Below are 23,740 nucleotides of genomic sequence, written 5' to 3' on the forward strand. Positions count from 1 at the left end.
AGGTGTCGAATCCGAAACCTTACACTAATAAGACCACACGTCGCTGTCGTCCGTCCATCTAGAGGGAGGGAGGTCTTTCAACGCTGCGTTTTCCGGTGCGAGGTCGCCTTTCCAGTACCTTTCGTCTGGTGGGAGGTTTCGGCCGTGGCTAGTTACCACCCTACTGGCAAAGCCGTGCTGCCAAGCGATTTAGCGTTCCGGTACGATGCCGTGTAGAAACCAAAGGAGTATCGGTTTAATGAAAACTGCCATACCCCTTCCAGGTTAGCCTGCTTCCATCTTAGACTGCATCATCACTTACCTCCAGGTGAGATTCCAGTCAAGGGCTAACTTGTATCTAAATAAATAACTCAAAATTTAAAAAACCCCCGAAACAAAAACCTCTATAAGAAAACTAGATAAGAGCTGATAACTTTCAAACGGCTGAACCGATTTTCTTCGATTATAGCTAAGAACACTCTCGATCAAGCCACCTTTCAAACAAAAAAAAAACTAAAATGAAATCGGTTCATTCGTTCAGGAGCTACGATGCCACAGACAGATACACAGATACACACATACACCAATACACAGATACACAGATACACACGTCAAACTTATAACACCCCTCTTTTTGGGTCGGGGGTTAAGAAAAGCGGACCCGAACGTCTATCGGTTTTTCGAACTATGTGCTCTGCCATTGCTACGTCAGTTTTGTAACCCGCAGAGTATATTGTAAGCAAATTTTATTTTTTATAGCGCTAAAAGTGTTTCCTTTGTTCACAGAAGCGCAGGAAGCGTGGGAGGTGAATTGGGCGGTTGGCGGAGTGCTCGGCGCCGCGTTAACCGTCGCCATCATCTTGTGCCTGGCCTTAGTAGCGACGAGGTTACGCCCGAGGTCTCGGGATTACGAAGGTATTTAACTAAACAAAGTGTAAGCGATAATTTTGTGGATGATTTTCTCAGTATCACTACTCATATTATAAATCCTATCACAAGCTTTACACTTAGTTGGAGGGGATAGAGGATTCTTTTAAAAAAAACGAAAGTGTGTTTAATATTTATCGATTTGTTGGTCTGTCCTTCAATTACGTCGCAATGTTTTTTTCCATATTAAAGGAGAGTGACATAGGCTACTTTTGATCCCGGCAAATCAATGAGTTCCCGCGAGATTTTAAAAACCTATATCCACGGGAATGAAGTCGCGGGCATCAGCTAGTAAAAATAATAATTTGTACTAAGTAGAGTAATTGTACTTTCCTTTTTTTAGTTCAGTACACACTTAAGATATGTAAAACCATAACTATGCATATTGTATAAAAAAAATGATGATTTTTGTTTAATTTTTTTCATTTAAATTTAGGTTTTATTGAAACTGAATAAGCTCATTGTTATCTTTATTATGTACCTACCCACTTAATTCGATTTCCCGTTTTTTAATCAATTTACTGTATACAGAGCATTACTGTGTACCATTTGATGAGACTTTTATTTGTTTCTAAGAAATAATAAAGTTGCTTGAGGAAAGAGAATAAAGAATTATCAAGAGAAAAGTTCGTAATACGATACTTATTTACAGTGACAATGCAATCAACGAAGAACCAGAAGGCTTCCCTACAGAAGCGATGCTCTCCGGACGACCGTAATCCCGACCTAATTCCCCTTAGTAAAGGTAATTTTTTTCTAATCTAATAATAAATTATACTTTTGGTTTTTATAACTCACTATTTTTCCTGTACATAATTGTACCATTTCGTACTATGTAAGTACCTATATTAAAACGTTTCTTTACAATATATCTGTTAGCAGTCTAGAAATTTGGTCCCATGATTGTCCAAACACTAATTGAGAGAAAGTGAGTTATCATATTCAAGGGAAGCTGGAAGAAATTTCTATGTAGATAGATAAGCTTTAAGATGCGATAAAAATACTTAAATAACTTTTTTGCTTTCTTGGTAAATACTTTACCTATACCTACTACAGATATTTCTACTGTTTCTTAAAACCATGACCTAATGACAGTTTTCCTGTGACGTTGATTCTCCCTTAACAATACTAGTGACCGTAAATCTATCATTTAGTAATGTCAGGAAAAGGACGAAAGACGTCGATATCTCCATTCTAAATGATAGATTTACGCACATTTACCTTTAATTTGAAAACCACTCTATGCTCAGCGTTTAAATTCGAATAAGTCAATACTTTAGTTTTCGATCTAAGCAAGGTAAGCAACTATACTGCATACTTGAGACAGGATAGATAGTTATATTATTATGTCTCAAGTAGGTATACCTCTGTTTGCTCGATAATCTTTCGAAGAAATTGATTTGTATTTTGTAAGACAACATTTCACATTGAGTTCACGGGGCATTTACTTTTACACAGGCCGTTTCTAAACGGTCCACTTGCGCAGATAAGATCATATCATTAGGCGTAATGGAAACTCAAATGAGTGCGTCCTTACATGAGAATCCCGGCGGCTTTCTTTCGCAATCATGGACAGGCCATTTACTTTTGTTAAGCCTTTCGCTATTTAATGCTTACGTGCCTTATTATATACCAAAGAATTAAGGATTAGGTTAGAAAAGGAATTTTAAAGTCGTGCTAAACACTTTTTCTGCTTTATTTTTTGCTTTTGACGAGTTTTTCAATTATTTGTAGTTGTACTTCTTAAGGAACTTTATATATGGATTTCATTCCCATGATACTGTTACATGAATACCAAGTCTCATCTCCTCAATCTTAATGTTGCAGGTATACTATTTTATACATGAACCACTAATAATAAGTATATATAGACTATGTCATTGATGGTGCAAGGTTGACGTCTTCATAAACCATGAAAATTGTTAATTGGTTAAAAAAATATTGAAATTATTAAGAAACTAGCTGATGCCCGCAGCTTCGCCCGCGTGGATTGGTCAGATCCCCTGCAGCATCAGGATTGAGGAGTTGGACTCCAAATTTTTTATGAAACAATGTCGCAAAGTTCCTCTATCGATTAAAAAAGAAATGACGCAAATCGATTCAGAAATCTCGGAGATTTCGGTGTACATAGGTAGAAAAACACAACTCCCTTTTTAAAAGTCGGTTAAAAAAGTAGCCTATTTTACGCCCTGGTCAATCCTCTACTTGCCTGTGAAAGTCCCGTCAAAATCGGTTCAGCCGTTCCAAAGATTAGCCTTTTCAAACAGACAGACAGACAGACAGACAGACAGACAGACAGACAGACAGACAAAAATTTTAAAAACGTGTGATTCAGTTATGGTATCGTTCAAATAACCATATGAGCTTAATATGAGGTAGTTATTTCGAAATTACAGACAGACACTTCAATTTTATTTATTAGTATAGATTGATACAATTAGCTTTATTTCCATTAGGTACTAATTATACAAGTGTAAATTAATTTATAACACCCCCGATAAGTGAAGGTTACAGTAACTAGAAAAGAGCTGATAACTTTCAAACGGCTGAACCGATTTTCTTGGATTATAACTAAGAACACTCTCGATCCAGACCTTTCAAAAAAAACTAAATTAAAATCGGTTCATTCGTTTAGGCGCTACGATGCCACAGATAGATACACAGATACACACGTCAAACTTATAACACCCCTCTTTTTGGGTCGGGAGTTAATAAATATGAAATAGTATCTGTCTGCCTGTTAGCTTTCATCATCCATCTATTAAACTGATTAGGTAAATTTTTTTACAGGGATAGCTTGCATCCCGGAAATGGAAATAAGCTACTTTTATCCCGGAAAATCTAAAAGTTCCCATGGGATTCTAAAAAAGTCTAAATCACGTTAGCAAAGTCTTGACTAAAAAAACATCTGGTATATGTTTATATTAAAAAGAGAATATTTAATAATATTACAGGATGAGTAAGTAGTGGGTGTCATTTTAATTTGGCGCGACGTGAATGTCACTAAAATTAAATTACATACGCGAATATTACTTTCACACAAGTATTCGTTATTTTGTTATTTAATTATTTCAAGCTTGTTCCGATATATTAAAATGTTTTTGTTATTTTGTGTTTAAAATTCATTTTACCTTCTGTAATTATCACATTAAATTTTTGCTTTCTTTCTTTTATATTTTAATTCTATAGATAAGGACGCAGTTGGCTAGTTGTACAAATTTTTAATGCCCGTAATATATACTTATACATTACTTATACATACCGTATATATTACTTATAACTACTCATCACATCACACTAATCACACTAATATTATAAAGGCGAAAGTTTGTATGTGTGTGTGTGTGTGTGTATGTGTGTGTGTATGTTTGTTACTCCTTCACACAAAAACTACTGGACGGATTTGGCTGAAATTTGGAATGGAGATAGATAATATCCTGGATTAGCACATAGGCTACTTTTTATCCCGGAAAATCAAAGAGTTCCTACGGGATTTCGAAAAACCTAAATCCACGCGGGCGAAGTCGCGGGCATCGGCTAGTATTTTAATAAATGCGATAAGTAATGTGTTTGTTTGTTGTTTTTCTAATCACTAGAGGTTTCATTTGATATTTTTTAAGTACCTACTCTATTGTATTTTGGGCCTGGTCTTTTACGTCATTGATGTTGTAATACAAACTAAACTTCAACTTTAAAACCAATTCCATTGTTATATATAGAAGTCTCTGGCTTTGAAACTTGGCTTATTGGCTGAACAAACTCCGACACTCTTTGATTCTTTTTGTGTTTATCTGTGCTATTAGCTGTGTTAAAAGCGAATTATCCATTGATCAAATAAAAGCTTATTTTAAACTTAAAGTTTAAATTCTTAGCTTAAACTTAACTTAAAACTTGTTTTTAGTGAAAGTAGGCATAATATCACGAATAGGTAAATGTAGCTAAGTTTAGAACAATATAACAATACTTGTAAAAAATGCTGATTTTGACTTTACTAGCACATAGAGGTAGGCAGGTGAATTTTGAAAGTGGGCTTTAAAATATATTGTAGTATACGTAATAGGTATATTTTAAAGCCCACTTTCTTTTTTTACCCGACTACACGAAAGGAAGGGTTATGATTTTAGCAGTCTATGTATTTACGTACCTATATTTTCGTGAATTGAGTAAATTAATGAGAGGTTAATGCAAAGTATTTATAAAGTTGCTTCATGTATTTAAATGTAAAAAGGTGTTTGGTACAAGCTATAAAGTGGGTCTTTAAAAATTCTTAGCTGTTCTAGAAATTTTGTTACGAGCAAAATACCTCAGTAGCGATATCACATTTCTATTTTCTACTGTGGAGCAAAACCGTGGAATATTTCAAAATCTCATTTGTTTTACAAACGAATGCAATTAATTATGCCTTTCGTACGGTACAGCTTACTTACAATGTTGCGAAATGATACTGTAAAACCTCAAGTTTTCTTGTATATTATAAATGCGAAAGTGTGTCTGTCTGTCTGCTTGTCTGTCTGTCTACTACCTTTTCACGGCCTAACAGTTTAACCGATTCTGACGAAATTTGGTACAGGGTTAGCTGAAATCTCGGAAATTTCCGAGATTTCTGAACCGATTTGCGTAATTTTCGTGTGCGGGCTATTACGGATAGGCTACTTTTGTCCTGGGGAATCAAAAGTTTCCACGGGATCTCAGACCCTAGATCAACGCAGGCGAAGCTGCGGGCATCAGCTAGTCTTGTATAAGTACGGAACCCTTCATGAGCGAGTCCAACTCACACTTGACTGGTTTTATATATTTAGATTAAGCTTTATTTATTTTTTATGATACGCTTTGTATTTAAAACTTTAGAAAATAAATCGGCTTTTATATTGCGATACATTCTTTATGCTGGATTTATTCGCGATTACCCCATGAGAGTATTTTGTTAACCGATCGAACTTCTCCCCGGGGCACGCCATTGGATGAATAATTACCTCAGCCGCTATAACCAGTCACGACACAGGGCAATTTAAAAGTTCCTTCCGCGGTATTTCATGGAAATGGCTGTTTATATTTCGTTTTTTAATTAATTTATTAGCTGACCGCGTTGCATGGTCGACGACAAGGCGGGACGTAATAAAACCGTTTGTAGGGCGCAGGGAAAATGAAAATGCTACTTTCTTGATCGAATAAACTACATACCTGACAAAGCTTAGCCAAATTACGAATTAATGTATCCTTGATCCATTAGGATGGCAAAATGGTAAAAATTGACAAAACGAAGCAAGAAAATTGGTGTCAGGAAAGTTGCAATAAAAGTCTAATTCATATTTTGGTCTACCACGTCAGCAATAGTGATTTTCTCTCTTTGTATGTCATATTATTTTTTAACCTCCGACCCAAAAAGTGGGGTGTTATAAGTTTGACGTGGGTATCTGTGTGTCTGTGGCGTCGTAGCTCCTAAACGAATGAACAGATTTTGATTTAGTTTTCTTTGTTTGAAAGGTAATTTGATCGAGTGTTCTTTCAAACAAAAAAACTGAATTAAAATCGGTTCATTAGTTTCGGAGCTACGATGCCACAGATAGATACACAGATACACACGTCAAACTTATAACTCCCCTCTTTTTGTAAACAAAATCTTTCAGTGCTACAACAGTTTACATCACTAAAGAATAAAGACGAATTCAAAGTTCTAGCATCCACAGTTACTCACTATTACACTCGAATAGGGTGATTCATATTTATTGAATCTAGTTTGGCGAGCATCCTCCTGAGATGTGACGACTTTCCAAACTTACTTGAAGTTTCTTAACAGGTCTCTCTCCGTCACTCGTTCATACAAACGTAGTTCCAATTTCATTTGAATATTAAGCAACCAAAGTCCATGAAATTTTGCAGACATATTCTAGAAACTAATATCTGTGTCTGTGGTGTTTTAGATTTTCCTGAAAATATGTTTTTTTTAAATTACAGGGGCTCAAAGATTTGTATGAGAATTTTTAAGACCGCGTAACTTTGAAACCGAATATTTTAACAAAAATCTGGAAAACCACAGACATAGATATTAGTTTCTAGAATATGTCTGCAAAATTTCATGGACTTTGGTTGCTTAATATTCAAATGAAATTGGAACTACGATTGTATGAAACGAGTGACGGAGAGAGCCCTCTTAAGCATCCGAGGCATGCATTGTTATAAATTCTAAGAACATTCAACTTACTTGAAACTGTAGCTTGACTATATAATTGGATTCCTGTATCGCTCAAATTACTATAAGTTTCATAAATACTTGCAAACTATTGATTTTAATATCATCAAGTACAACCAATATAAATTAACAGTAAGGAAATTATCGGATAACAAGGATTAAGATTTCCTCTCACAAATTGCTTAGATACTTATGTTTCATTAAAGACTTGCAAAACTACAATGATACTTGTATTTAATTGTTATATCTAAGTTTGTTGAAGTACTGTAACGACCCTACATTTTACACCAAAGTGTTACCAAAATAATATTAAAAAAAAAAAAAAAAAAAAATTGTATTAAAATTTTTACTTCAATTTTATCAAAATCAGGTCAGTGAATACTTGTAGAGATGTACTTACACATACAAACATAAAATTAATTTTTGAATTTTCGAAAAGAGGCAAACACCGTTTCGCACGTCGGTGATGCAGAGACGCGATCGACCGCGGCCGAATTGCGTTGGCGAGCGATGTGTGCGCGGGCGTCGTAACGCTCGGAGCAGAGTCGAAATCAGAACGTGAACCCGCACAGCGGGACCGCGTGCATTTGCGTCGGCGGGCGGTGCCTGCGCGGACGTCGTAATGCGCGGAGATAATTAATTTGTTTAAATTCTGTACTGGGGCGATACATAAAGTTTATATTAAAGAATACTGAGTTGAGACTCGGACCAAGTTAGTGTTTGGAGAGAAACATTCTAAGCAAACATTCGAATAGAAGGGACCACTTTAATTACACAGATATATTTGTTATATAGGGGCGATACCTCCTAAGATCTAAAAGCGATTTATGTTTGAACTGTTGACGACGTGGCTGCTCTGGCGGGGAGAACCGCGTGTCCTCCGGATGTTCGGTGATCTTTGCTTGAGATGGCTTTCGGTGATATTAACTATCCGACATATGACAGAGCGCGTTGGAAGAAACTTATGCGTGGGAGAACCCTGGTGCCTTTGATGCTTTGTCAATCCTAACTAAGGCGAGCCCTAGTGTCTTAGGCGCTTTGTGAATCCTTCGCTGAGATGATTCTAATGTGCTTTAATAACAGACTGACCACAGAGGGCAGGTAATGCTGCTGTTCTGTTTGTATTCTGACATTTGTTGGAATACTTAACCGCCTTGTGGTGGTTACCCAATATTAATAACATACCCATACAAAATTACGCTAATGCATATATACTGAAGGTTGGGTTAAGGCCTGTGGATATTCCCGCAGTGAGTCTGACCCGTCCTTGAAACCTATTACAGGTCTGTAGTGGGAGGGCACCACTATAAAAATGCTATTTCAGCTTCGGCTGCAACGTGGGATCATAAGTGGCACGCACCACTTCCTAAAGTATGCTTGCATACGCTGCGCTGTTTATTTGGATGATGACGTGTGTGGGGGGGGAGCTACTGTTCATTGGTATTTTATGTGCCATATTGATCTCTTGATTTATCGAGGGTCCCAGTATGACGATGGGATACCAAGGGAAGGCAGAAGCTCACCGTACGTGGCGTGGTGGAGCTACGTACCATCATTCACTCTAAACCCTTTTTACGCCAACTAGAGTGAATGATGCCGCACACAACTTCTTCCTTTCCTAAGGAAGAAGCACACTCACACACACACACGTTTAATAAGTAGGGCTCTATATGAAGTGTTGTCTTGTAAGAGCGGTCTCATGATCCTTCCATATTTTAATACGTTCCTGTGCGGGAATACACATTTTGATTCTTGAACTAGCACTTGTCTCACCATACCAAATGCTAAATAAATATTCATACACAAACAACACACTTTCAATACTCGAACTAAGTTCGCACTGGCAATAGTCTTGCCGGACCGAATGCATGAGAGATGTTATACGCAGACACACATTTTTAATATTTGAACTCTGTAAAGTCGTTTAAGTCTGATGAACTCATTATTTCCGACGCTCTAAAAGTTCTTGGTTTATTATGGACACAACATTACAAGGGGTCCTACCGCTATACGATACACGTGCCACTTTAACGAAATTGTTTTAAAATGTAATCTTTAGAAAGATCCAAAGGAAAAATAGGGTAGAGTTTTTTAAGACCCCGTTAGTTCAGTTACAATTTGGTGGCCGTGACCAGGATTGGTCATAACGGCTAAATAGAGTAGGGTAAAGTAGGCGAAAGCCTACAATTTGTTGCTCGTGAAATGGAAAGAGTAAGGAAATTTTGAGTTCATAAAGACTTAAACGACTTGTTATCAGGGGGTTGTGGGGGAAAGATGATTGAAGAGAAGGAAGTAAGAATGTAGTAACTGTCTAATTGACAGGGGGTTGTGGTAGCTGGTTGTGTGTCGTGATTGTGAGAGTTAGCTAGTGTACAAGTACCCTGTTTTAAAGCTTATATGCGCAAAAGGTTATAAGAGATGGTATGTTTAATGATTGACGGAGTAAATGACAGAGAATAAGGAGCGAAAGACAAATAATAGATGAAAGGTGAACAGAGCGAAAGAAAGAAAGCTTGATGAAGCGAAAGACGATAAATAAAAGGTGGACAGAGCGAAAGACAGAAAGTTAGTTTGTTGAAGCGAAAGAATTAAATATATTGATCGATGATGGATAATAGGTGATGGAGACGTGGATTTTAAGAGGAATTATAGGGTAATCATGTTATAGCATAACACATGCTATAACGTGAAATCTTAATAAGTTTTAGATCATGAAGTCATAAAGTCAGAGTTTGTGAAAATTCAAGATGTAAGAAATGGGTAGATAACTTAAAAAAAAAAAAAAAAAAAAAAAAAAAAAAAAAGGAAAAATGAAAAGAGGGAGCATTAGACACCTTAACTAGGGGAATCAAGAATTATTGAATTTACGCTTAGGTAATTAAAAAGGGGATAGTGGGGAATACGGAAGTACTGTGATTAAATACTTAATATTGTTTAGAAACGAGAGAATGTTATGAGAATATTATCAAGATGTTGTCAAATGAATGTGGGAGTAAATATTATGTATGTTGATTGACGATGAATGATATGACAAAGAAGTGAGCATAAAGTAGTAAGTTATGAAAAGGAAGTGTGTAGAACAAATGATATATGATGTAAATTCAAAAAATAGTCAAATTAAGTGTCAAGCATAGATCGTTTTTGGATCTGGGTATAAGAATATTAATCTTAGATAAATTCAGCTGTCATAGAATCATAAGATCGGGGGGGTTGACCATTGAAAGCGCAAAGTAAACAGGAATTGTATTTTCTAGTGTAAATTCTATTCAGCATGCTTCATAGAACGTAATCTTTTCGCATTCTTCATAGAATTTAGGGGGTTGAATGTAACGACCCTACATTTTACACCAAAGTGTTACCAAAATAATATTAAAAAAAAAAAAAAAAAAAAATTGTATTAAAATTTTTACTTCAATTTTATCAAAATCAGGTCAGTGAATACTTGTAGAGATGTACTTACACATACAAACATAAAATTAATTTTTGAATTTTCGAAAAGAGGCAAACACCGTTTCGCACGTCGGTGATGCAGAGACGCGATCGACCGCGGCCGAATTGCGTTGGCGAGCGATGTGTGCGCGGGCGTCGTAACGCTCGGAGCAGAGTCGAAATCAGAACGTGAACCCGCACAGCGGGACCGCGTGCATTTGCGTCGGCGGGCGGTGCCTGCGCGGACGTCGTAATGCGCGGAGATAATTAATTTGTTTAAATTCTGTACTGGGGCGATACATAAAGTTTATATTAAAGAATACTGAGTTGAGACTCGGACCAAGTTAGTGTTTGGAGAGAAACATTCTAAGCAAACATTCGAATAGAAGGGACCACTTTAATTACACAGATATATTTGTTATATAGGGGCGATACCTCCTAAGATCTAAAAGCGATTTATGTTTGAACTGTTGACGACGTGGCTGCTCTGGCGGGGAGAACCGCGTGTCCTCCGGATGTTCGGTGATCTTTGCTTGAGATGGCTTTCGGTGATATTAACTATCCGACATATGACAGAGCGCGTTGGAAGAAACTTATGCGTGGGAGAACCCTGGTGCCTTTGATGCTTTGTCAATCCTAACTAAGGCGAGCCCTAGTGTCTTAGGCGCTTTGTGAATCCTTCGCTGAGATGATTCTAATGTGCTTTAATAACAGACTGACCACAGAGGGCAGGTAATGCTGCTGTTCTGTTTGTATTCTGACATTTGTTGGAATACTTAACCGCCTTGTGGTGGTTACCCAATATTAATAACATACCCATACAAAATTACGCTAATGCATATATACTGAAGGTTGGGTTAAGGCCTGTGGATATTCCCGCAGTGAGTCTGACCCGTCCTTGAAACCTATTACAGGTCTGTAGTGGGAGGGCACCACTATAAAAATGCTATTTCAGCTTCGGCTGCAACGTGGGATCATAAGTGGCACGCACCACTTCCTAAAGTATGCTTGCATACGCTGCGCTGTTTATTTGGATGATGACGTGTGTGGGGGGGGAGCTACTGTTCATTGGTATTTTATGTGCCATATTGATCTCTTGATTTATCGAGGGTCCCAGTATGACGATGGGATACCAAGGGAAGGCAGAAGCTCACCGTACGTGGCGTGGTGGAGCTACGTACCATCATTCACTCTAAACCCTTTTTACGCCAACTAGAGTGAATGATGCCGCACACAACTTCTTCCTTTCCTAAGGAAGAAGCACACTCACACACACACACGTTTAATAAGTAGGGCTCTATATGAAGTGTTGTCTTGTAAGAGCGGTCTCATGATCCTTCCATATTTTAATACGTTCCTGTGCGGGAATACACATTTTGATTCTTGAACTAGCACTTGTCTCACCATACCAAATGCTAAATAAATATTCATACACAAACAACACACTTTCAATACTCGAACTAAGTTCGCACTGGCAATAGTCTTGCCGGACCGAATGCATGAGAGATGTTATACGCAGACACACATTTTTAATACTTGAACTCTGTAAAGTCGTTTAAGTCTGATGAACTCATTATTTCCGACGCTCTAAAAGTTCTTGGTTTATTATGGACACAACATTACAAGGGGTCCTACCGCTATACGATACACGTGCCACTTTAACGAAATTGTTTTAAAATGTAATCTTTAGAAAGATCCAAAGGAAAAATAGGGTAGAGTTTTTTAAGACCCCGTTAGTTCAGTTACAGTACCTACCTACCTACTTACGAGTTACAAAGGAAACTATTCAGGATAACAATAAATTATTTTTATATCAAGGAAAATGTAAAAATAGGTTCTTTCTTTTATAAGTTTAATAAATGCAAAACATTGATGACACTTATGTTTCATTGTTATATTGGAGTTTGTACGAGTAGATACAAGATGCAAATAACAAGGAATTATTATTTAAAGTTTATCTTCCAAACTGTGCTGCGCTTACAGGTTGAAAGCGCTAGATGTTGTACGCAAATTCATCCGCGTTGATTTTGGGTTTTGTAAGGAATTCTATGATTTACCAGAATAAAATTAGCTAATAATGTATAAACAAGTGTAAATAAAAAATTTATAACACCCCCTACAAGTAGAGGTTACAGTAATAACTAGAAAAGAGCTAATAACTTTCAAACGGCTGAACCGATTTTCTTGGATTATAGCTAAGAACACTCTCGATCAAGCCACCTTTCAAACAAAAAAAACTAAATTAAAATCGTTTCATTAGTTTAGGAGCTACAATGCCACAGACAGATACACTGATACATACCTCAAACTTATAACACCCCACTTTTTGGGTCGGGGGTTAAAAATGACTTCTTATGCGCAATTTTAACTTTATGTGTCAAGTGCCATGTCATTAGTACGATTTTATAGTCCTTATTTTAAAGGTGAACCGTCCTTTTGACATGATATTTGACCCATAGAGTTGAAATGGCGCGATAGAAGTCTTTTAGTACTGTAAGTTAACTATAAACCAAATTTTGAAAAGGTCAGATTGGATCGGCAGGTAAAAGGAAACATACAGACACACTTTCACATTTATGCACGAATTTAGTTGTGTCATAATAGGTTAGATCACACGCGCAAAGCCGGGGTGACATGTGCAAAGCCAGTGGCGAGTGAGATACTTTTTAATCAAAAACATCCGGAAAGTTCTGTTTCGTTCAACTTACGTGATACAATGACACCGAGTGTTAATTCAATTTAAAAGCGCAAACTCAACAAAAAGAACCGCCAACTTCTTCCTCTAATGGATGGAACAGAACAGCAGTTTGTTCAGCTAATAAGCAAAGTTTCAAAGCTGGGCGACAGTGCCATATAACAATGGAATTGGTTTTAAAATTCTAGTGCAATTTGTCTAACAACATCTGTGACACAGGGGTTTATTGCGCGCGTTTGCGGAACAAATGCGTTTTTGAAATTTTGCCACGTTTCTCTGACTGTATATATGATTGAATGTGTTATTCACTGTGAATTTCATTTATTAACAAACTACCCTATGCTCGCGACTTGGACTATCCAAACATCAAACTTCTATTATCCTTTAGAGGTTGAATTTTCAATAATCCTTTCTTAGCGGATGTCTACGTTATAAATCTGCATGCTAAATTTCAGCCACGTCCGTGCAGTAATTTTTTCTTGAAGTTGATAGATCAGTCAGTCAGTCAATTCAGTCAGCTACTTGAGCCTTGATTCGTGGAGGCTCGATTTAAGAGCAGTGATAGTCTGTCGTCCACCTATTCCGGAGGTCAGGAGTCCGACCCCGGGCGCACATTTCTAAATTTTCGGAGCTTCTTTCTTTCTTGTGTCTCCCTGGGCTGGTTAGAGTTTCCATCTGTTGTGCGTGCGTTGGCCCTTCACGCCAAAGTCTTCACTCGAGCCATCCAAGCTCGCTCCAGAAGCCTAGTAGACCGCCCAGGTTGCCGAGGGCTTCATGAAGTGAGGTTGGGGATCCCAAATGGCGATCTCGTTGTTCTGCCACGTCCGTGCATCGATGTTTCATCGACCTCCATACAGGCCCTACACAGAGCACTGTTGGTGACGCCTATAACGAAAAGGTGTTTGTTTAGGGGCTAATTTTCGGAGCTACGTGCGATTCTAAATCCTGCAAAAAGTTGATGATAGATAAGTTACTTTTATTTACCTTAGTAAATAGGTAAAACTTCGTAATAGGTACATTAAAACCATATCATCAAAATATTTAAGCCCAACAGAAGATTAAAGAATACAAATGGTAAAAGGTTACTACCTACCTATTAAGCCAAATAGGCCTAGGCTTAAGTAAGTGCGATGTCCAAGATTGCGAGGGAATCCTTTGGGCTTTTCATATAAGGGAGCACTCATTTGAGTTTCCGTTACGGTTAATGTTATGATCTTATCTTCAGTGGGAGTGGACCGTTTACATTCAAGCTGTGAGTATAAAAATAAATGACCCGTGAATTCAATTCAATTTGGGATGTCTTGTTCCGAGAGTGAATCAATTTGGTTTTGCTAACAATTCTTTGATTCTGATTCTTGTTTTCTAATTGAACAAATTATTTCAAAAATTTGATGATGTTGCCAGCGCAGTGGTGAGTTCTGTGATATTGTAAGTGGTAGGGCCCTTATTCGGTTCCTGATGGGGCTATTTGGAGATTTGTGATTTGTTCTGGTTTGGCGAGATGCTTTGACTGTAGTTTACATGCTACCGGATAGTTCTCCATAATATTCCCAAAAGTAATATATAAGGTCTGACTTGACCAGCAAGGTGGACCTTTGCCCTTTTCATGCTAAGGGTGAGATCTATAGAGAGCACTCTGACTTTGCTTAGACTTAAGACATAGTTAAAAAGAGACAGAGATATGTCTCTCACATAAATCTGTCTCTGTTTACCTCAATTTTAAGTCTGAGCAAAGTCAAAGTGCGCTCTATAGATCTTAGCGTAAGAGTAGAACCGTGCTCAGTAGTAGACTGGTGCTGGTTTGAGATGATGATGCCAATTACTAATGACCATTATTTTGTTTGTACAGGTATAGATTGCCCGCCCGACCCGCCACAGTATTCAGCAGTGGTAGCCAAGTCGGAAGCCAAGAATTCGTCCAGCTCACACAGTTTGGCGCGAACCCAATCACCAACCTCGCCTGTGTCGACTAATACGCAACATGAGTTACCGGTATGGAACAAATTAACTTATCTTAAGAGGATCATTGTCAACGATCCCCCGTCGATTTCCTACGTATGATATTATTGTTCTCATCTCTATCTGCCCTGGTTCGTGTATTCTCGGTTCCTAGATCGGTGCATTTGTGATAACCAATTCTAATTGCTGTGATTGGCTGAATTTACCATGTTCTTGCTGCGACAGTGAGTTTGAGCCACTAGCGGAACAATGTTAGCCGGTCAGAAATGATTGCAATTAGTCAACCTGTATGACGTCCGTGTTCTGTTTTTGATTACAAAAAAGAAAAAATTGTTGTTGCAATCATCAATTTTAGCAAATAGTGAAAGAGAGTCGACCAATCAGAGGTCACAACTACCGTCACACTTTCTGTGAAACTATGGCAGTAGGCTTACCGAGTAATGAAAACAATTTTTCATTCTGTAATGTCATGTGGCAAGTAGGGTTGCCACCTGCCTCTTTTTGATTTACAGGCTACCACCATCAAAAATACGGGGTTTAGATTTGAAGAAATTTAAAAATTTGAAGTATTTGAAGAAATAGGCGGTGGTTCTCTCTGAAATGCATGGAAAGCCTATTTAGATATTTCAGTTTATTTGTAAGTTTTGTATTTTTTCTCTGTATGTTGCCGTGTCTTGATTGGTGAACTGTGTTTGCAATGTGATTTTAAATAAAAGATTTATTTATTTAAATAGCTTTTAAAAACTCTAGTTTTGTAAAGCAAAATGTTATACATTTCATGCATACAATCTTTGCATTTTAACTTAAATTTACATTTAACTTGTAATTCCACCTTCACAGTATCAATACTATGGCCGTAGCCAGGAATCGATTTCGGGAGAGGTTTTATCAGGGCCGGAACTGAATCCTGTCATGAGGAAAATAACATTCGCTCAACTTTATGGGCTAATTACCTGGTTAGTGGAATTTCGCCTTTCAATTTGATAGTGAGATAAAATACAACAATAAAAAAGCGCGAGCGCAGTGAGCGTAAGTGTTTTTGGTTCAATTACAGAAAGAATTAAAGTGAAAGGGAAACGAGTTTAGCCATAGCAAGATTTTATTTTTAAAGCTCCCTATCCATACTAATATTACAAATACGACAGTATATCTATTTGCCTATCTATTTGTTACCCTTTCACGGCCCATCTTCTTTACCAAAATTTTGGTACTTACTATTCAGAGGTAACTTGCATCCCAGACATAAACTTTTTAGCCCGAAAAATCCCCCACGGAATTTTTAAAACTCTAAATTCATGCAAACGAAATTGCGGGGCTTACACCAAGTAATACAAATTCAAAGCGCGAGTGAAGTGAGCGCGAAATGTTTGATATATTTCCAAAAAAAAATTGGTAAGCAAATGCAAGAAATAGTGTAAGTATTATTTTAGGCTTAGGTTTTTGACGGCTTCCCAGGCGCAGTCGCCATTTCTAAATTTCTGGTCTGGTGGGAGGCTTCGGTCATGGCTAGTTATATGGTTAGTATGGCCCTAACGGCCAAGAAATTAGACTGCATCATCACTTACCACTAGAAAAGATTAAAGTCACGGGCTAACTTGTATAAAAAAAGGCTAACATCCTCAAACCAAGCCCCGCCGCCTTGGCTACGACCATGATCAATATCGAGTGGGTTTCGGCTACGCATTGCCGCAAAAGGAAAATATTCTTTCTACTGGACATAACGTCAGTGTTCGGTTTCGCCAGCCAAGTGCGAGTCAGACTCACGCACCGAGGGTTCCGATTCGGGTATTTTTTTCGACATTTTACACGAGAAATCAAAAACTGTTATGCATTAAAAAAAATATGCATAAAAATAAATAAAAATCTGTTTTAGAATGAACAGGTAAAGCCCTTTCATATGATAACCCACTTGATATATGTAGTTATCTTACTTTGAAAATTGAAAATACTAATATTTGTTCATGAACACATGACAGACGGATAGAAGGACAGATGGACAGACGGACAGACGGAAAGACAGACAGACTGATAGACAACGAAGTGATCCTATAAGAGTTCTTTTTGCTTTTGAGTTACGGAACCCTAAAAATATTTAGTTTTATTTGCCCCGTATTTTATTTTCATAATTACCGGTTTCTCTATCCTGACATACGGGGTAACCAGTAAAATACGGGGCCTCTGGCAACCCTATTCGGAAAACACTGTCACATTCAAGTTAATGTCAAATATTTTGTTTTCAATTACAGAAAGCTGCATCAATCATTATTACAATATTTTCTTTGTTGTGATTGGCTGAATTTTTGAGTTTCAGCCAATAAACAGACTGTTTGCCAATTAAACGTCATAACAATATAAATGCCAGAAAGTTTAACCAAATAAAACAAACTTAATGAGAACCTAGTGAGAATGCAAACGGCACACAATTTATAATACATATTATGTTAGTCGTATATAATAGATATTATAGTAGTCGTTCACTTTGGTAATAGTCAGATTGTCATCAGTAAAATTGATATTGGTCGATGTATCGTAAATTATTGTTTCGGTGACAAATATTTTTATTATCTATTTATCTTTGAACAGAATGGAATAGAATGAAATGGAATGGAATACAATGATAAATTTTTATTCCTGTAAACTTTTAGGTAAACTTCAAAGTGTTTTTGGATGGTCAGAAAAATTTACCACTGGTTCGGAATGCCGTTCCTACGTTTTCTAGGGTTTCGTACCTCAAACTGAAAAACGGAACTCTTATAGGATCACTTTGTTGTCTATCTCTCTGTCTGTCGTGTGTGTCAAGTAAACCTTTAGGGTACTTCCCGTTGACTCAAAACCATGAAATTTGGCAGGTAACCTAACTGCGTAATTTTGGGTAGTTTTTTTAATCGATAAAGAAAGTTTGCGACATTGTTCAATAAAAAATTTGGATTCCAACTCCTCAATCCTGATGTTGCAGGGGACCTGACTACTAAAGCTAATGGGATTTAAAAAGTGTCGATTATTAATTGATATTGAAGGTATCTATACCAAGTAAACACTTTGTCGTTGACCTCAACCCTGATGCTGTAAGAAATTGCATTCCTAAATCCTGGTGATCCCTCGGGATTTGAAAAGGATAATCCGTTTAAATATTCTTACGTGATACAGAAACAAGTTGCATCCCGGGGACGGGCTATTACGGAGAGGCAACTTTTGTTCTGGGAAATGAAAGGATCGGGATTTTTAAAAACCTAAATCCACGCGAGCGAAGCTGCGGGCATTAGCTAGTTGTAAATATATTTAGAAGCTACTATAAGATAATAGATAAGGTACTTATTTCCTTATATTTTTATTGTATGGCAGCGCGCGGTTTTAAATTATAAATTGCACGTCCTGTCCTTTTCTGTAATACATTTTTTTCTCAATATCTACCGCTTTATCTCATAGCAAGAGTCCGTAAGACATAATACAGTGAAAATAGGCAAAATATACAATTTTTGCAGTTTCCACGTCAGTACCTGTCGAATTTTTCTAACAGTGTAAGCAGCAGAGCTGAGTTTACCATCAAGTGTTGATATGTGGGTGTTCCATAGAAGCTTTGCATCTAACATTATACCGAGAAACACGGGGTTCTCCTTTATTTTCAACATATGATTATTTATCAATGAATTTATGTCATTTAAGGTCCTGGTATTGGGCAGTGTGAATTCAACACACTTAGATTTCTTTGCATTTGGAAGTAAATTGTTAGCAATAAATCAGAGAGTGACCTGTGATATGGCATTACATATAGTATACATTGTCAAAAATTATAATATTAAAGCTGTGCGTATTGCGTGAGGAATAGGTTGCAAGAGAGTTGCAACTTGCAGGGTTTGATGCATGCGCTATTGCCAGCAAACATGAGACATATTTTTATCTACAGGCAACGTCTGAGTAGGTAACGCATACGTCTAACGCAAGTTGAAATGTATTTAGTTAGACCTATCGACAAGTTTGGAGTCGGGTGCAGTCTAAATGTGGCCCGTGTGTTTAGACTGTCCGTTTCTGTCAGTTTCACGTGTCGTCCCCCGCACTTCACCACCCCGCTTGCACAAATCGAGACAGCACGAAATTTTCAAGATTTCTGGGTGTAATTTCTGGTTTTCGTAGTTCCCACATAATTATAACAATATAAAATATATAACGATAATTTTTTTACTACATAATATTCATTAAATTTTCTAGGTCTGTGGTTTTTCCAAATTTCATTAAATTGCTTCGTTGTCTAGAAAAACGAGCACAAAGTTGGGCCTTTTTTTAAAGAAAAATACAAATCTTTGAGCCCCTGTAATTTTAAAACTACATATTTTTAGAAAAATCTAAAACACCACAGACACAGATATTAGTTTCTAGACTATGTCTGCAAAATTTCATGGACTTTGGTTGCTTAATATTCAAATGAAATGGGAACTACGATTGTATGGAGTAAGTGACGGAGAGAGCTCTGTTAAGAGGGGTCTCTCCGTCACTCGCTTTTCAGATTTCTGTTAAAATATTCGGTTTCAAAGTTACGCGGTCTTAAAAAATTTCATACAAATCTTTGAGCCCTTGTAATTTTAAAACTACATATTTTTAGAAAAATCTTAAACACCACAGACACAGATATTAGTTTCTAGAATATGTCTGCAAAATTTCATGGACTTTGGTTACTTAATATTCAAATGGAATTGGAACTACGATTGTATGAAGCGAGTGACGGAGAGAGCCCTGTTAAGGGCCCCCGAAACGATCAATGGCAATTGTCAATGTTTTATTGATGCTCAATCAATATTTCAATGCCAATCGATCGTTTACCAAAAAATTGGCACATCAATTGAAATTGAGAGCAAAAATATTGATAAACTGATTGAAACGGCATCTATGGAGCATAATAATTGGAAATGTCAATAACGTAGTTACACTGACAACTGCCATTGAGAGTCTCGAGGGCCCTTTATTATATCCTCAAGATATCCCCGTAGTTTTATCTTTTTTCTTTTACTATCCAAAATTATAAAAAAAAAATAGGTTGTCTGTAAAGTCGGTTTACTGACGATAGTTGAACGTGACAACAAAGGCCGCTTGTGCTTCTTTATCGCTCGTTCCGCGCTCTCGCTTGCACTTCAAGCCTTACATGGAACGCCTCAGAGCGAGGTAACGCCGCATGAGTCACGATTTTTCGTGCGTGCAGCCGGCTCTATCGAATTATAAGACGTTGTCACGTCAAAAATATTACGAGTTGCAATAGTTGGTTCCAGCTTAAACCTCGTGGGTTTCCATGCTGGAGTCTTAGGTCCTACCCCAAGCCATACATAAACTTTATTCTGTATTTACTAAAGCGGGTGTATTAATTACTTGGTACAAACATAGGTAGTGTTTAGCATAAACATTTAAACAGACAGCTAAACAGGTTGCAGGCGCCCGCGTAACAGAAATTCCTCGAAATTCACAAATTCACAGTGGGTACTGTGTTAGGGGAAACATGCCTACATGAGTTTACATACATCCCTTGACTTGCGATCGTTCTGTTCTTGCATGTTTAGTTAGGAGCAAGTAATTTATCGAATTCTATTTGAAACTATTTATTCATTTATTTTATTATTTTTTCATTTGTTTACAAAGCATATTTACAAGGTTTTTACGATTGTGGTGAGTTTTTCGGTACACCATCGTAGGACGTAGTGCCGTCAATATAAGGCACACAAGTTATAAAGCTATTATTATTATATACTAGCTGATGCCCGCGACTTCGTTCGCGTGGATGTAAGTTTTTTAAAAATCCCGTGGGAACTCTATGATAAAAAGTAGCTTATGTGCTAATCCAAGGTATAATCTATCTCCATTCCAAATTTCAGGCAAATCCCTTTAGTAGTTTTTGCGTGAAGGAGTAACAAACATACACACATACATACACACAAACTTTCGCCTATATAATATTAGTGCGAAGTGTGATTGTGTGAAGTGTGATAGGCTGTGATAGCGTAGTGGTTAAGAAGTTGGCATCTTATTCGGGAACTCGGTGGTTCGATCCCGGGCAAGCACCTCTCACTTTTCGGTGTTAGGTGCGTTTTAAGCAATTATGTCACTTTCTTTAACTGTAAAGGAAATGACATTTCAATCTCCGACATAGTTGGCTAGTCTGTGTTGAGATTGGCCGACGTGGCTGAAATCCGATCAAGAGGAAAATTTATCTAGGTATTCATTACAATTATTTAATAATTAATAAGTAGTACCTGGGGTCTCTCGTGACCTTTAGAGTTCTTACCAGTTCAATGACACTGATCTAGATTACTTGGAAAGTAAAACATTATCTTGAATTTTTTATCCAAATCTTTCCAAGAAACAAATAATATGATGTCATTATCTAAATTAAGTAAAAATAAAAACCCTGACTCATGACTGACCCATCAACACCCACTTCTAAGATCTAGAAAGCTGAAATTATCCACCGAATAATTTATAATGTCTCAAGTTCCTTTTATAATGTCTCAAGGAACAAAGCTGACTTTTTCAAAATTCCCACGGGAGTAATACCGCAGGCGGTCGGTATTAGGTATATTATATTACTAATATTATTATGAACGAGAAAGTTTGTATGGATATATGGATATTTGTTACTCTATAATGCAAAAACTACTGGACGGATTTGGCTGAAATTTGGAATGGGGATATATTAATACTTACTTTTTATTCCGGAAAATCAATGAGGTCAAAAACCTATATCCACGGAAATGAAGTCGCGGGCTTCAGCTAGTTATGTTAAAGAATTACTCGTTTAAAATATAGGATTAACACTGTGTCTGTATACAGTAGGTGTGAAAATTAACTCTTTAATTAGAGCGTGTTAAACTGAAACTGGATTAACATAAAATATTTGTTCCAGGGCGACCGCAGCGGCGTAAATGGAACTCTGAGGTCGCATCGAGAGGTCGTGACCACTCGAACCCCGCTCTTGGCAGCACATCAAGAAAGTTGTGTGTAACGATTTTAGTGGCAATAAGGTTTAACTTGCGTTGCGACTTTACAAATCTGACTGAACGAGGAACCAAAAGCTTAATTTGCTATAATCCGCCAAACCAAAGAAATCTGTATGGTGCAACATGCAGCATGCGACATGCACCGCCCGCCCTCCCACTGATAAACATGTAGGAAAACCCAGCCACCAAGCAAGCCACACGCACCACCAACACGCAGCACCATTCAAATCCCAACACCACTCGACGCACGTTTCGCCCCGACACCGGAGCATCCTCAGGAGATGTAGACCTTACAATGCCTAATTGCAAAGGCATTTATTTTTGACTTCCACAAAATAACGCCTGCTTCTATACTACATTTAAATCTGACTGTTGGGTTTTTCAAAATATAAATGTTTTAAAAATTTTAAATTAGCTTCACCAAGTTTGTCGACCTCCCTAGCCCAGTGGTGAGCGCTATGTGTTATTAATGGGAGGTCCCGGGTTCGATTCACAGCGAAGGAAATTTGGAATTTTATTATTTCTAAGTTTTCTCTGGTCTAATCTGTTACCACCTTGCTGGCAATGGATTTAGCGTTCCGGTGCGATGCCACGTATTATGCGATTAATGTAACTGCCATACCTCTGCCAAGTTAGCCCGCTTCCATCTTAGACTCCACCATCACTTGCATCAGGTGAGACCGCAGTCAAGGGCAAACTTGTAATGGAATTTAAAAAAATATCAATTTTACTGGTACAACAACAACTGTTAGCAAGACCGTGGCGTGTGGAAGTTCTTACAAGAAACCTATGTCCAACAGTGGGGGTCTATCGGTTGTTCATGGTTATGTTTAAACTCGTTCAAGGCCTTATAAAACACGATTTTTAGGTAAAAAACCTACAGCATGAAATAAAACAGAATTTGTAAAGTTGTAACGCAATTACATTAGCTATCAATAAAATATTGTAAATTAAAATAAAATGTAAATAAGTAAACATAAATTGTCGACTAAAAGTCGTTGATAAGAATTTTTATATAGCGTTAAATTATATTAGCAAATTGTATTTTAATGGTTGAAGTATGTAGGTATATCAAATTCAATTATTACTTATTTTAAATCTAAATCAAGGAATACTCTTTTTGGATATTGTAATATTGACCAATTTGTAAAATATTGAAAGGAAAATTGAAATAGATACTTATTTCATTTTTGTGTTCATTATTAAGTCAATTATTTATTTATTTGGTTGTTTATTTAACGAATAGCTTAATATGGATTTAGATAAATAAAACGAGTTTCTTTTTATATTTTACTTAAGTCCATTTCATTTAATATTTAAGTAGCCATACCAAAGATTTCAATATAATTTTAACTAGAATATATTTATTGTTTTTTGTTGATTTATACCTCATAATTAGAAGTAACCTTACCTTGACTTTAGTTTCTTGTAACATTAACATATTAGCACTTTGATGTGAAATCACACGTTTTATAGAATATTTCTCGCGAAATTTTAGAGCAAAGCTATGACTGATAAGTAAAGATGTGTAAATAAATCTATACTACTAGTCTAAACCTAAGATTGTAAGATAATTTTTATTAA

The 23,740-nt window shown here is 37.0% G+C and overlaps 1 protein-coding gene across 1 annotated transcript in view; it reads left to right on the forward strand.

Annotated features, from left to right (window-relative positions):
• The window catches only part of LOC123865924 (nephrin-like), a 198,704-nt gene extending 176,397 nt beyond the window's left edge, over window positions 1–22,307 (forward strand). Inside the window, exons 14-17 of the mRNA XM_045907145.1 lie at window positions 766–894; window positions 1,559–1,651; window positions 15,070–15,212; window positions 22,063–22,307. Coding sequence (XP_045763101.1) covers window positions 766–894; window positions 1,559–1,651; window positions 15,070–15,212; window positions 22,063–22,161 — 464 coding nt within the window. The 3' untranslated portion in view covers window positions 22,162–22,307. The remainder of the gene's footprint in view (window positions 1–765; window positions 895–1,558; window positions 1,652–15,069; window positions 15,213–22,062) is intronic.
• Window positions 22,308–23,740: the final 1,433 nt, after the last annotated feature.

Source organism: Maniola jurtina, chromosome 6, assembly GCF_905333055.1.
Source record: "Maniola jurtina chromosome 6, ilManJurt1.1, whole genome shotgun sequence".
NCBI classification, from domain to species: Eukaryota; Metazoa; Arthropoda; class Insecta; order Lepidoptera; family Nymphalidae; genus Maniola; species Maniola jurtina.